The 12,879-nt window shown below is 47.9% G+C and overlaps 1 protein-coding gene across 1 annotated transcript; it reads left to right on the top strand.

The window, feature by feature from the left end:
* Positions 1-329: 329 nt before the first annotated feature.
* Positions 330-12,636, top strand: NAPA (NSF attachment protein alpha). Its single transcript, XM_066570728.1, has 11 exons — positions 330-520; positions 957-1,036; positions 1,469-1,585; positions 3,123-3,169; positions 4,146-4,223; positions 6,381-6,436; positions 8,119-8,203; positions 9,198-9,302; positions 10,066-10,134; positions 10,940-10,990; positions 11,757-12,636. The coding sequence occupies exons 1-11, from the start codon at positions 417-419 to the stop codon at positions 11,856-11,858; spliced, it is 894 nt and encodes a 297-aa protein (XP_066426825.1). The 5' UTR covers positions 330-416; the 3' UTR covers positions 11,859-12,636.
* The last annotated feature ends 243 nt before the right edge of the window (positions 12,637-12,879 follow it).

Consider the following 12,879-nt stretch of genomic DNA (forward strand, 5'->3'; position numbering starts at 1 on the left):
GTCCAAGCCCCCCCCGTGAGGGACCTCTCATTTGAATAAACCACGCCTAGCAGGGTGGGTATTAGTATAAACCACGCCCACTAGTCTGGATATTAGCATGAACCACGCCCCGATGCGCAGCGAGCCAGGCCTGGGTGCTTCATTTACATAGACCACGCCCCATCACAAACCGGCGACAACCCCATACTCTTAATTTGCGTAAGCCACGCCCCCACAGGCCGTAAATCACCACAAACCACGCCCCCAACACAGAGTTATGTCCGTCCCCTCTGCGCGTCCTGATTTGCATAAACCACGCCCACACATCGCTCTCCTCAGTCCTCCCGCCCGCCAGGGGGCGCCACGCGCTGCTGAGGGGGGCGCTCCCCGTCACGTGACGCGGCGTGGGGGTCACGTGGGACGGCGGCGGCGCCGTCATGGCGGCCATGGCGGCGGAGAAGGAAGCGGAGGCGCAGCGGTTGCTGAGCGAGGCCGAGCGGAAGGTCCGGGGGGCTCAGTCCTTCCTCGGGGGCCTCTTCGGGTGAGTGCGGGGGGAACGGGGCGGGCGGCGGCGCCGGGGAGGCCGCGGGAGGCCTGAGGGGAACGGGGGGGGAAGGGGAGACAGGGAGGCCTGAGGGGGGAAAGGGCGGGAAAATGGGGGGGAAAAAGGCGGGAATTGGGGGAGTCGTGAGGGGAATGTGGGGGGGGCGAGGGGAATTGGGGTGGCGGAGGAGAACTGGGGGGTCCTGAGGGGGAAATTTGGGGATTTTCTTGAGGGGGGCACCCAAAATTCCCCCAATTCCCCTTTTCCCACCGCAGTTCCTTCCCTACCACCCAGAATTCTCAAAGTAATTCCCTTTTTTCCCAGAAAAACTCCATTTTTCCTGGACTAATTCCGTTTTTTCCCCCAGAATTCCCAGGATAACTCCCAGAATTCCCATTTTTCCTGGACTAATCCCCATTTTCCTGTTCCCCAGGGGCTCCTCGCGCCTGGAGGAGGCCTGTGAGTGCTACACCCGCGCTGCCAACCTCTTCAAAATGGCCAAAAACTGGAGCCGTGAGTCAGGGCAGGACAACTCCCATTCATTGCCAATTAATTACTAATTGATTCCTAATATTTATCCCACATTTTTCCATCTTTTTTCCCTGTTTCCCAGAGGCTGGGGCTGCCTTTTCCCGAGCGGCTCAGCTGCAGCTCCAACCCCAACCCCATCACTGACCCCATCACTTCCCCATCACTGACCCCATCAATTCCCCATGAATTCTCATTAATTATTAATTAATTCCCAATGAATTCCAGGTGTTAATTTTGTATTTGCCCCTGTTTTCCAGAGGCTGGGGCTGCCTTTTCCCGAGCGCCTCAGCTGCAGCTCCAACCCCATCACTGACCCCATCACTTCCCCATCACTGACCCCGTCAATTCCCCATTAATTCTTATTAATTATTAATTAATTCCAGGTGTTAATTCCGTGTTTTTCCCTGTTCCCAGAGGCTGGGGCTGCCTTTTCCCGAGCGGCTCAGCTGCAGCTGCAGCTCCAGAGCAAACACGACGCCGCCACCAATTTCGTGGACGCCGGCAACGCCTTCAAGAAGGCTGATCCACAGGGTAGGGGGGCTGGGAATGGCGGAATTCGGGGAATTTGGGGAATTTGGGGAATTATCTGGGGGGCTGGGGGTGTGGGGGAGGGAATTCTACTGAAATCCCACTGAAATTCCCTTAAAATCTCACTAAAATCCCATCACAATCCCATTAAAATCTCACTAAAATCCCATCAAAATCCCATTAAAATCTCACTAAAATTCCATTAAAATCTCACTGAAATCCCACTAAAACCCTTAAAATCCCATTGAGAGCTCTTTAAAATCCCATTAAGATCCCACTAAAATCTCACTGAGATCTCTCTAAAATCCCATTAAAGTCTCACTGAAATCTCATTAAAATCCCATTAAAATTTCACTAAAATCTGTCTAACATCCCATTTAATCCTATTAAAAATTTTCTTAAAATTTTCTTACAATCCCATTAGAATCCCATTAAAATCCCACTGAAATTCCAGTAAAATCCCACTAAAATCCTACTAAAACCTTACTAAAATACCTCTAAAATTCCCTTAAAATCCCATTAAAATCTCATTAAAATGCTGTTAAATCCCATTAAAATCTCTCTAAAATCTTCCCAAATCCCCCTAAAACTCCCCAAAATCCCCCTAAAATCCCAGAACCCCCCAAAATTCCCGGATTTTTCCGTCTCCCGTGACCTTCCTGCCTGGCTTTATTTTTTTCCCATTTTTCTCACCTTTTCCCACTTTTTTTCCCTTTTTTTTCCCACTTTTCCCCAGGAATTCGGGGGCGGGATCCGCTCCCAGCCGGGGATCCCTGAGCCCGGCAGATGGAGCTGAATTCCCGCGGCTTTGGGCAGAATTCCCAGGATTTTGGGCAAAATTCCCCAAGTTTTGGGCAGAATTCCCAGTTTTGAGCACAATTCCTGTGTTTTTTGGGCAGAATTCCCAAAGTTTTGGGCAAAATTCTGAGAATTTTGAGCTCAATTCCTGCATTTTTTGGGCAAAATTCCCGAAGTTTTGGGCAGAATTCCCAGTTTTGAGCACAATTCCTGTGTTTTTTGGGCAGAATTCCCAAAGTTTTGAGCACAATTCCTGTGGTTTTTGGGCAGAATTCCCAGGATTTTGGGCAGAATTCCCAAAGTTTTGGGCAGAATTCCTGCATTTTATGAGAAGAATTCCCATTTTTTTGGGGTCAGATCCTGAAATTTGAGCCTCTGATCCCAAAGATTTTGGGGTTTGATCCCGAAGTTTTTGGGGTCTGATCCCAAGGATTTTCGGGATGTCCAATCCTGAGTTTTTGGGGTTCTAATCCTGAATTTTTTAGATTTTAATTTTGGGAATTTTGGGGTTCTGATCCTGAAGATTTTGGGGTTTGATCCTGAAGATTTTGGGGTTTGATCCTGAAGACTTTGGGCTTTGTCCCAAAGATTTTGGGCTTTGTCCCAAAGATTTTCAGGTCCCATCCTGGAAATTTTCAGGCTCTGATCCCAAAGATTTTGTGGTTCAATCACGAGGATTTGGGGCCCCGTTTTTTCCCCCTTTTTTCCCCCCAATTTTTCCCAATTTTTCCCATTTTTCCAGAGGCTGTCACGTGCCTGCTCCGCGCCATCGAGATCTACACGGACATGGTGAGACCCCCCTGGAATCCCCAAAATTCCCCCCTGGAATCCCCAAAATTCCCCCCTGGAATCCCCAAAATTCCCCCCTGGAATCCCCAAAATTCCCCCCTGGAATTCCCAAAATTCCCCCTGGAATCCCCAAAATTCCCCCCTGGAATTCCCAAAATTCCCCCCTGGAATTCGGGATTTGGGGGTTTCTCCTCCCCCTCCCACACCCCAGCCCAGGGCTCTCCTGTTTTCCCGGGAATTTCCCATTTTCCCCTGGAATATTCCCATTTTCCCCTGTTTTTTCCCATTTTCCCCAGTTTTCCCCCCATTTCCCCGTTTTTCCCCATTTTCCCCTGTTTTTTCCCATTTTCCCCAGTTTTCCCCCCATTTCCCCGTTTTTCCCCATTTTCCCCTGGAATATTCCCATTTTCCCCAGTTTTTCCCCCATTTCCCCAGTTTTTCCCCCATTTCCCCGTTTTTCCCCATTTTCCCCTGTTTTTCCCCATTTTCCCCAGTCTTTCCCCATTTTCCCCAGTTTTCTCCCGTTTCCCCCGGAGTATTCCCATTTTTCCATGTTTTTCCCCCAGTTTTCCCCAGTTTTTCCCCATTTCCCCCTGGAATATTCCTATTTTCCCCATTTTCCCCAGTTTTTCCCTATTTTCCCCTGTTCTTCCCCATTTTTCCATGTTCTCTCCCATTTTCCCCTGGAATATTCCCATTTTCCCCTGTTTTTCCCCATTTCCCCCTGTTTTTCCCCATTTTCCCCTGGAATATTCCCATTTTTTCCCTGGAATATTCCCATTTTTCCCCATTTTCCCCTGGAATATTTCCATTTTTCCCCATTTTCCCCCGTTTTCCCCCATTTTCCCCGTTTTCCCCCATTTTCCCCCATTTTCCCCCATTTTTCCCCCGTTTCCCCCCGTTTTTTCCCCCATTTTTCCCCATTTTTTCCCCATTTCCCCCCATTTCCCCCTGTTTTTTCCCCATTTTCCCCCAGGGCCGTTTCACCATCGCTGCCAAGCACCACATCTCCATTGCTGAGATCTACGAGAGCGACCTGCTGGACATTGAGAAGGTGAAAACCCCACACAAATCCCAAAAAACCCCCAAAAAAACCCCAAATTCCCATGAAAATCCCTGCAGAAAAACCCCACAGAAAAATAATGGAAAAATCCCGGGAAAATCCTCCCAAAAATCTGCAAAAAGCAGCACAAAATCCCAGAGAAATCCCAATAAAAACCTGGGAAAATCCTGAAAAGAAATGATCCCATGATAATATTAAAAAATCCTGGGAAAATTCTCAGAAAAATCCCAGAAAATCCTGCAAAAATCCCTGGAAAAATCTTGGAAAATCTGAAAAAATTCGGAGAAAATCCCTAGAAAAATCCTGGGAAAAATCCCCAAAAAAATCCCAAAAATTCTGGGGGAAATCCCGGAAAAATCCCAGAAAATCTTAAAAAGTTCGGAGAAAAACCCTGGAAAAATCCTGGAAAAAATCCCTGGAAAAATCCCCAAAAATTCTGAGAAAAATCCCCAAAAAATCCTAAAAATTCTGGGGAAAAATCCCTGAAAATCCTGGGAAATTTCTGGAAATTTGGGGGATTTTTCTGGGATTTTTTTGGGGACTTTTGGGGGATTTTTTGGGGATTTTTAAAAATTATTTTTCTGGGATTTTTCCGGGATTTTTTCGGGAGTTTTCCGGGATTTTCTGGGATATTTTCTGGGATTTTTGGGGGATTTTTCCGGGATTTTTTGGGGGGATTTTTTGGGAATTTTTTAAAATGATTTTCCTGGGATTTTTCCGGGATTTTTGGGGGAATTTTCCTGGGATTTTTCTGGGATTTTCCGGGATTTTTCTGGGATTTTTGGGGGGATTTTTTGGGGATTTTTTAAAATGATTTTCCTGTGATTTTTCCGGGATTTTTCTGGGATTTTCCAGGATTTTCTGGGATTTTTGGGGGGATTTTTTTGGGGATTTTTAAAAATGATTTTCCTGGGATTTTTCCGGGATTTTTGGGGGGATTTTTCTGGGATTTTTTCCGATTTTTTCCTGGGAATTCGGGGCTTTTCTGGCCTTTGCAGTCTTTTCCTGGGCTCTTTCCAGAACGTTCTGGGTTTTGCCAGCGCTGCCTGTGCCCAGCAGGAGCAGCTGGGGCGGGGGCGGCCCCGGCGCCGCCGGAATTCCGGAATTTTCCAGAACTTTCCGCGGTGCTGGGGAGGGGGAGGGGCGGGGATGGACAATTCCAGGGTCCCGGGAGCTTTTCCCTCCCTGCTGGGATTTACCTGAAATTCTGGCACCTTCAGCCCACGTTTGGCCCAATTTTACCCCTTTTAATCCCTTTTTTAGCCCATTTTAATCCCAATTTTTACCCCTTTTAATCCCTTTTTTAGCCCATTTTAATCCCAATTTTACCCATTTTAATCCCAATTTTACCCCTTTTAATTCCTTTTTTAGCCCATTTTTATCTTTTATTACCCCATTTTTATCCCATTTTTAGCCCATTTTAATCCCTTTTTTACCCCATTTTAATCCATTTTTACCCCATTTTGATCCTGTTCTAATCCAAGTTTTAGTCCATTTTAATGCCATTTCTGTGCCATTTTTATTCTTTTTTTACTCCATTTTAATCCCATTTTTATCCCTTTTTTATCCTAACTTTATTCCATTTTAATCTCATTTTTATCCAATTTTTTCCTGGATTTTTCTGGGATTTTTCCAGGTTTTTTTTTTTCCCCAGGACTTTTCCAGGCTTTTTCTGGGAATTTTTTCAGGATTGTTCTGAGACTTTTTCCTGGGATTTTCCCAGGATTTTTTTCTGGAGTATTTCCAGATTTTTCCAGGATCTTTTTGGGTTTCTCCAGGGTTTTTTCCTGGAATTTTTGGGGGATTTTTCCAGGGTTTTTTTCCCAGTATTTTCCCAGGACTTTTTGGGGTTTTTTCCCAGGATTTCCCTGGGATCTTTTCCGAGGTTTTTCTGGGGTTTTCACTGGGGTTTCCAGGATTTTTCCAGGATTTTTCCAGGATTTTTCCAGGATTTTCCTGGGATTTTTTGCGGGTTTTTCCCCATTATTTCGCTGGGATTTTCCCCGGGATTTCCCGTGATCTCTTTGAGTTTCCCCGAGGTTTTCCCACGATTTTTTGGGTGATTTCTCTGGAATTTTCCGTGCTTTCCCCGGGGGATTCTGGTGGGATTTTCCCCATTTTTCCCAATTTCTCCGTTTTTGCCCCCAGGCCGTGGCGCACTACGAGCAGGCGGCCGATTACTACAGAGGGGAGGAATCCACCAGGTACCGGGGGATCCCCATGGTCCCAAAGGATCCCAAAGGATCCCAATGGATCCCAACGACCCTGGGCTGAATCCTGAGGGGTTCTGAGGGTTCCCAAGGGATCCCAATGGATCCCAACGATCCTGGGCTGAATCCTGAGGGGTCCCAAGGGTTCCCAATGGATCCCAATGATCCTGGGCCGAATCCTGAGGGGTTCTGAGGGTTCCCAATGGATCCCGGGGGATCCCAACGACCCTGAGCCGAATCCTGAGGGGTCCCAAGGGTTTCCAATGGATCCCAATGGATCCCAATGATCCTGGGCCGAATCCTGAGGGGTTCTGAGGGTTCCCAATGGATCCTGGGGGATCCCAACGACCCTGAGCCGAATCCTGAGGGGTTCTGAGGGTTCCCAAAGGATCCCAAAGGATCCCAATGATCCTGAGCCGAATCCTGAGGGGTTCTGAGGGTTCCCAAAGGATCCCAATGATCCTGGGCCGAATCCTGAGGGGTTCTGAGGGTTCCCAAAGGATCCCAAAGGATCCCAATGATCCTGGGCCGAATCTTGAGGGGTTCTGATGGATGTCAATGGATCCTGGGGGATCCCAACGATCCTGGGCTGAATCCTGAGGGGTCCCAAGGGTTTCCAATGGATCCCAATGGATCCTGGGGGATCCCAACGATCCTGGGCCGAATCCTGAGGGGTCCCAGCGGATCCCAATGGATCCCAATGACCCTGGGCCAAATCCTGAGGGATTCCGAGGGTTCCCAACGGATCCCAACCGATCCCAGCTCCAAATCCCAACAGCTCCTGAGGGATCCCAGTGGATTCCAACGGATCCCGAGCCGAATCCCAATGGATTCTGACCAATCCCAAGGGATCCCAGTGGATCCCAGCTGACACTGGAGGATCCCAAGGGATCCCGACCCAAATCCCAACAGATCCCGGGGATCCCGAGGGACCCCAAATCCCAATGGCTCCCAAAGGATCCCAGCCTGAATCCGCCCTGCTCCCAATGGATCCCAAATCCCAATTCCAATGGATCCAACGGTTTGGGTGCACTTTGGGGGGGGTTGGGTGCAGTTTCGGGGTGATTTGGTGCAGTTTGGGTGCACTTTGGGGTGGTTTGGGTGCACTTTGGGGTGGTTTGGGTGCACTTTGGGGTGGTTTGGGTGCACTTTGGGGTGTTTGGGTGCACTTTGAGGGGTTTGGGTGCATTTGTTGGGATTTTGGCCGGGATTTGCCATTTGCGGTTGGGATTTTTGGGCTTTGGGCGGGGATTTGGGTTTTTCGGGTGGAATTTTTGGCATTTTGGGGCATTTTTGGGCATTTTGGGAATTCTGTCCCGTCCCCATTGGGGTTTGCCAGGGGAGATTTTTCAGGATTTTGGGCTTTTTCTGAGTGGGATTTTTTGGGATGTGGGTGGGAATTTTGGGGAGTTTTGGGTGAGATTTGGGGTTTTTTGGGTGCGATTTTTGGGGTTTCCATGGGAATTGGGGTTTCCTGGATGGGATTTTAACAGGAATTCCCTTTTTTGGCCCGGGATTTTGGGCCTTTTTCCTGGAACTTTCCGGGTTTTTTTGCGCTGGGATTTTTTAGGAATTTCGACGCCCGGTGGGGTTTTTTGGGCGGGGTTTCCGGGATTTTGGGCTTTCCCCGGGATTTTGGGCTTTCCCCGCAATCCTGCCCCGCTCCCCGTCCCCAGCTCAGCCAACAAGTGCCTGCTGAAGGTGGCGGCGTACGCGGCCCAGCTCGAGCAGTTCCCGCGCGCCATCGACATCTACGAGCAGGTGGGGCCTTCCTCCTCCTCCTCCTCCTCCTCCTCCTCCTCCTCCTCCTCCTCCTCCTCCTCCTCCTCCTCCTCCTCTTTTCCTGCTTTTTTTTTTGCTCATTTTTCTGCTTCTCCCCTCATTTTCCTGCTTTTTTTCCTGCTTTTTCTTGCCTTTTTAAAATCATTTTCTTGCTTTTTTTCCCCGATTTCTCTGGTTTTCTCCTCATTTTTCCTTTTTTTTTTTTTTTTTTTTCTCATTTTCTTGCTAATTTTTCTCATTCTCCTGCACTTTTTCAGGAATTTTTCTGCTTTTTTTCCTAATTTTTTTGCTTTTGCTTTCTCATTTTCGTGCTTTTTCCCCTTATTTCCCTGTCGTTTCCCTTCATTTTGCCATTTGTTTCTTTATTTTCCTGGGGTTTTCTCTCATTTTCTTGCTGTTTTTTCCTCTCAATTTCTTGCTATTTTTTCTCATTCTCCTGCACGTCTTTAGTAATTTTTCTGCTTTTTCCCTGATTTTTCTGCTTTTTCCCTAATTTTTCTGCTTTTCCCCCTGATTTCTCTGGCTTTCCCCCTCGTTTTTCCATTTTTCTCCTCGTTTTCCTGTTTTTTCCCCTCATATTCTTTCCTTTTTTTTTTTTCAGTCATTTTCCTGCTTTTCTCCTTATTTCCCTGTTTTTTCCCCTTTATTTTCTTGTTTTTCCCTCTCATTTCCTTGCGTTTTTCCCTTGATTTTTCTGCTTTTTTTCCCTCTCATTTTCGTGGCTTTTCCCCTCATTTTTGTGAATTTTCCCCTCATTTTTCTGGTCTTTTCCTCCTCTTCTTTTCCCCTTCCCCCCTCTCCGATCCCCCTTTGAAATTCCCGGAATGTTCCGGATTTTTCTCCGGATTTTTCTCCGGATTTTCCGGGGTTTTTTTTTCCGGATTTTCCCGGAATTTTCTGGATTTTTCTGGAATTTTCCCGGGGTTTTCCCGGGATTTCCCGTTTTGTTCCGGAACGTTCCGGGCCGTTCCAGGTGGGCTCGGTGGCCATGGACAGCCCCCTGCTCAAGTACAGCGCCAAGGAGCATTTCTTCAGGGCCGCCCTGTGCCACTTCTGCGTCGACATGCTCAACGCCAAGGTGATTAACTAATTAGCGTTAATTAGCGTTAATTAGGGGTTAAATTTGGGGTATTTGGGGTTAATTTGGGATTGGGAATGGAGCATTTCTTCAGGGCCGCCCTGTGCCACTTCTGCGTCGACATGCTCAACGCCAAGGTGATTAATTAGTTAATTAGCGTTAATTAGGGGTTAATTTGGGGTTAATTTGGGGTATTTGGGGTTAATTTGGGATTGGGAATGGAGCATTTCTTCAGGGCCGCCCTGTGCCACTTCTGCGTCGACATGCTCAACGCCAAGGTGATTAACTAGTTAATTAGCGTTAATTAGCGTTAATTAGGGGTTAAATTTGGGGTATTGGGGGTTAATTTGGGATTGGGAATGGAGCATTTCTTCAGGGCCGCCCTGTGCCACTTCTGCGTCGACATGCTCAACGCCAAGGTGATTAACTAGTTAATTAGCGTTAATTAGCGTTAATTAGGGGTTAAATTTGGGGTATTGGGGGTTAATTTGGGATTGGGAATGGAGCATTTCTTCAGGGCCGCCCTGTGCCACTTCTGCGTCGACATGCTCAACGCCAAGGTGATTAACTAATTAGCGTTAATTAGGGGTTACATTTGGGGTTCAATTTGGGGTTAATTTGGGATTGGGAATGGAGCATTTCCTCAGGGCTGCCCTGAGCCACCTCTGTGTGCTCCATGCCAAGGTGATTCATTAGCATTAATTAGCGTTAATTAGCATTAATTAGCGTTAATTAGGGGTTAACGAGCGTTAATTGCCCCCAGCTGGCGGTGCAGCGCTATGAGGAGATGTTCCCGGCCTTCTCCGACTGCCGCGAGTGCAAACTCCTCAAGGTCAGCCTTGCTCCCCTCCCTCATCATCCTCATCATCACCTTCATCACCTTCATCCTGGTCCTCATCTCCATCACCATCAGCCTTCCTCCCCTCCTTCATCATCCTCATCATCACCTTCATCACCTTCATCTTCATCCTGGTCCTCATCTCCATCAGCCTTCCTCCCCTGCCTCATCATCTGCATCATCTTCAGCCTTCCTCCCCTCTCTCATCATCCTCATCTTCATCTTCATCGTAATTTTCATCTTCATTCTCCTCTCTATCGTGAGCCTTCCTCCCCTTCCTCATCATCTTCATCATCACCTTCATCACCTTCATCACCTTCATCCTGATCCTCATCTCCATCACCATCAGCCTTCCTCCCCTCCCTCATCATCCTCATCGTCACCTTCATCATCATCTTCATCATCTTCACCTTCATCCTGGTCCTCATCTCCATCTCCATCAGCCTTCCTCCCCTCCCTCATCATCCTCATCATCCTCATCTTCATCACCTTCATCATCTTCATCATCTTCATCCTGGTCCTCATCTCCATCTCCATCAGCCTTCCTCCCCTCCTTCATCATCCTCATCATCACCTTCATCATCTTCACCTTCATCCTGATCCTCATCTCCATCAGCCTTCCTCCCCTCCCTCCTCATCCTCAGTATCCTCCTCCTCCTCATCCTCCTCGTCCCATCATCATCCCATCCTGCCCCTCATCCTCCTCATCATCTTCATCCCCGTCCCCCCTCCTTGTCTTCCTCATTATCCTCACCCTCCTCATCCTCACCTTCCTCCTCCTCCTCCTCCTCCTCCCCAGAAGCTGCTGGAGGCTCACGAGGAGCAGAACGTGGACGCCTTCACCGACGCCGTACGTGGCAAAACCCCCCCAAAACCCCCAAATTTACCCCAAAATCCCCCCAAAACCCCCCAAATTTACCCCAAAATCACCCCAAAATCACCCCAATACCCCCAAAATCCCCTCAAAATCCCCCCAAATCCCCCCAAAATCCCCCCCAAACCTCCAAAACCCCCAAAATTACCCCAAAATTACCCCAAAATTACCCTGAAATCCCCCCCAAATCCCCCCAAATTTACCCCAAACCCCCAATTTACCCTAAATTCACCCCCAATCACCAACGCTGTTTGTGGGGAACCCCAAATCCCCCAAATTTACCCCAAATTTCAGCCCAAATCCCCAAATTTACTCTAAATCCCACAAATTCACCCAAATTCACCCCGAATTCAACCCAAATCCCCCCAAATTTCCCCGAAGGGCCCCAAACTCCCCCAAATTCCCCCCAGTTTCACTCCAAAACCCCCAAATTCCCCCAAATCCCCCTGAAAAGCCCCAAATTTCTCCCAAATCGCCCTGATTTCACCCCAAATCCCCCTATTTTCACCCCAAATTCCTCCAAAATCCCCCTGATTTCACCCCAAATTCCTCCAAACCCCCTTAAAATCCCCCAAATCCCACCTGAATTCCTCCCAAATCCCCCCACAATCCCCTGATTTCTGCCCCAAACCCCCCCAAACCCACCTGGAATCTCCCCTCAAATCCCCTCAAATCTCCCCAGATGTGCCCCAATGCCCCCAGAAGCCCCAAATTTCCCCGTTTTGCCCCCAAATCCCCGCAGGTGAAGGAGTTTGACTCCATCTCCCGCCTGGACCAGTGGCTGACGTCGCTGCTGCTGCGCATCAAGAGGAGCATCCAGGGAGAGGAGCAGGACCTGCGCTGAGAGCGCCCCAAAGCGCCCCAAAAACAGCCCCAAAACACCCCAAAAATAGGGTGAAAATATACTAAAACCAACCCCCAAAATATGGTAAAAATGTGCTTAAAATATCCCCCAAAATATGGTAAAAATGTGCTTAAAATACCCCCAAAAATACCCCCAAAACCCTCCTAAAATACCCTAAAAATACCCCCAAAAATACCCAACCGCCCCCCGCAGAAAATGTGTTAAAAATACCCCAAAAATATCTTTAAAATACAAAAAAAAAGATAAAAATACCCCCAAAAATCCCCTCAGAAAATGCTAAAAATACCCCCCAAATACCCCAAAAATATCTTAAAAATGCAAAAAAAAAAAGATAAAAACACCCCCAAAAATACCGCAAAACCCCCACAAAAATAGGCTAAAAATACCTTAAAAAACACCCCAAAAAAACCCCAAAAAATTGACTTAAAAATACCCCAAATTCCAAAAATCCCCCCAAAAATTCCCCCCAAAACACCACAAAAAAAACCCCCAAAAATCCACAAAAAACCCCCCCCAAAAAACCCCCAAAATACTACAAAAAATCCCCCAAAATCCCACAAAAATCCCGCAAAAAAAACTCATAAAAAACCCCAAAACAGCACCAAAAAAACAGCAATAAACCCCTCAAGATCACCCCAAAAATGCTGCAAAAATTCCCCCAAAAAATTCCCCCAAAATTCCCCTCCTCCCCCTTCCAGAACATTCCTGGCCCCGCCCCTGCCCCCGCGGGCCCTCATTAAATATTCATGGACTTGGCTTTGGGGGTGTGGCCTCATTTTAGGGGTGTGGTGTTCATCTTTGGGGGGCGTGACCTGACATTTGGGGGTGTGGCCTGTGGTTTTTACCAGCATATCCCAAATTGGGGGGCGTGGCCTGAATTTTTGGGGGTGGGGCTTAATTTTGGGGGTGTGGCCTCGGGTTTTTATGACCATTCCCTGGATTTTAGGGAACAGTCTCTGTGTTTGAGGGGCGTGGCCTCTTCTGGGGGGCGTTCCCTCTT

The sequence above is a fragment of the Molothrus aeneus genome, unplaced genomic scaffold (assembly GCF_037042795.1).
Source record: "Molothrus aeneus isolate 106 unplaced genomic scaffold, BPBGC_Maene_1.0 scaffold_30, whole genome shotgun sequence".
NCBI lineage: Eukaryota > Metazoa > Chordata > Aves > Passeriformes > Icteridae > Molothrus > Molothrus aeneus.

Coding starts and splice junctions, on each gene's coding strand:
- NAPA (XM_066570728.1), top strand. CDS start 417: ATGGCGGCCATGGCGGCGGAGAAGGAAGCGGAGGCGCAGCGGTTGCTG. Junction 1,037..1,468: donor AATGGCCAAAAACTGGAGCC/GTGAGTCAGGGC, acceptor CCCTGTTCCCAG/AGGCTGGGGCTGCCTTTTCC. Junction 9,303..10,065: donor TCGACATGCTCAACGCCAAG/GTGATTAACTAA, acceptor AATTGCCCCCAG/CTGGCGGTGCAGCGCTATGA.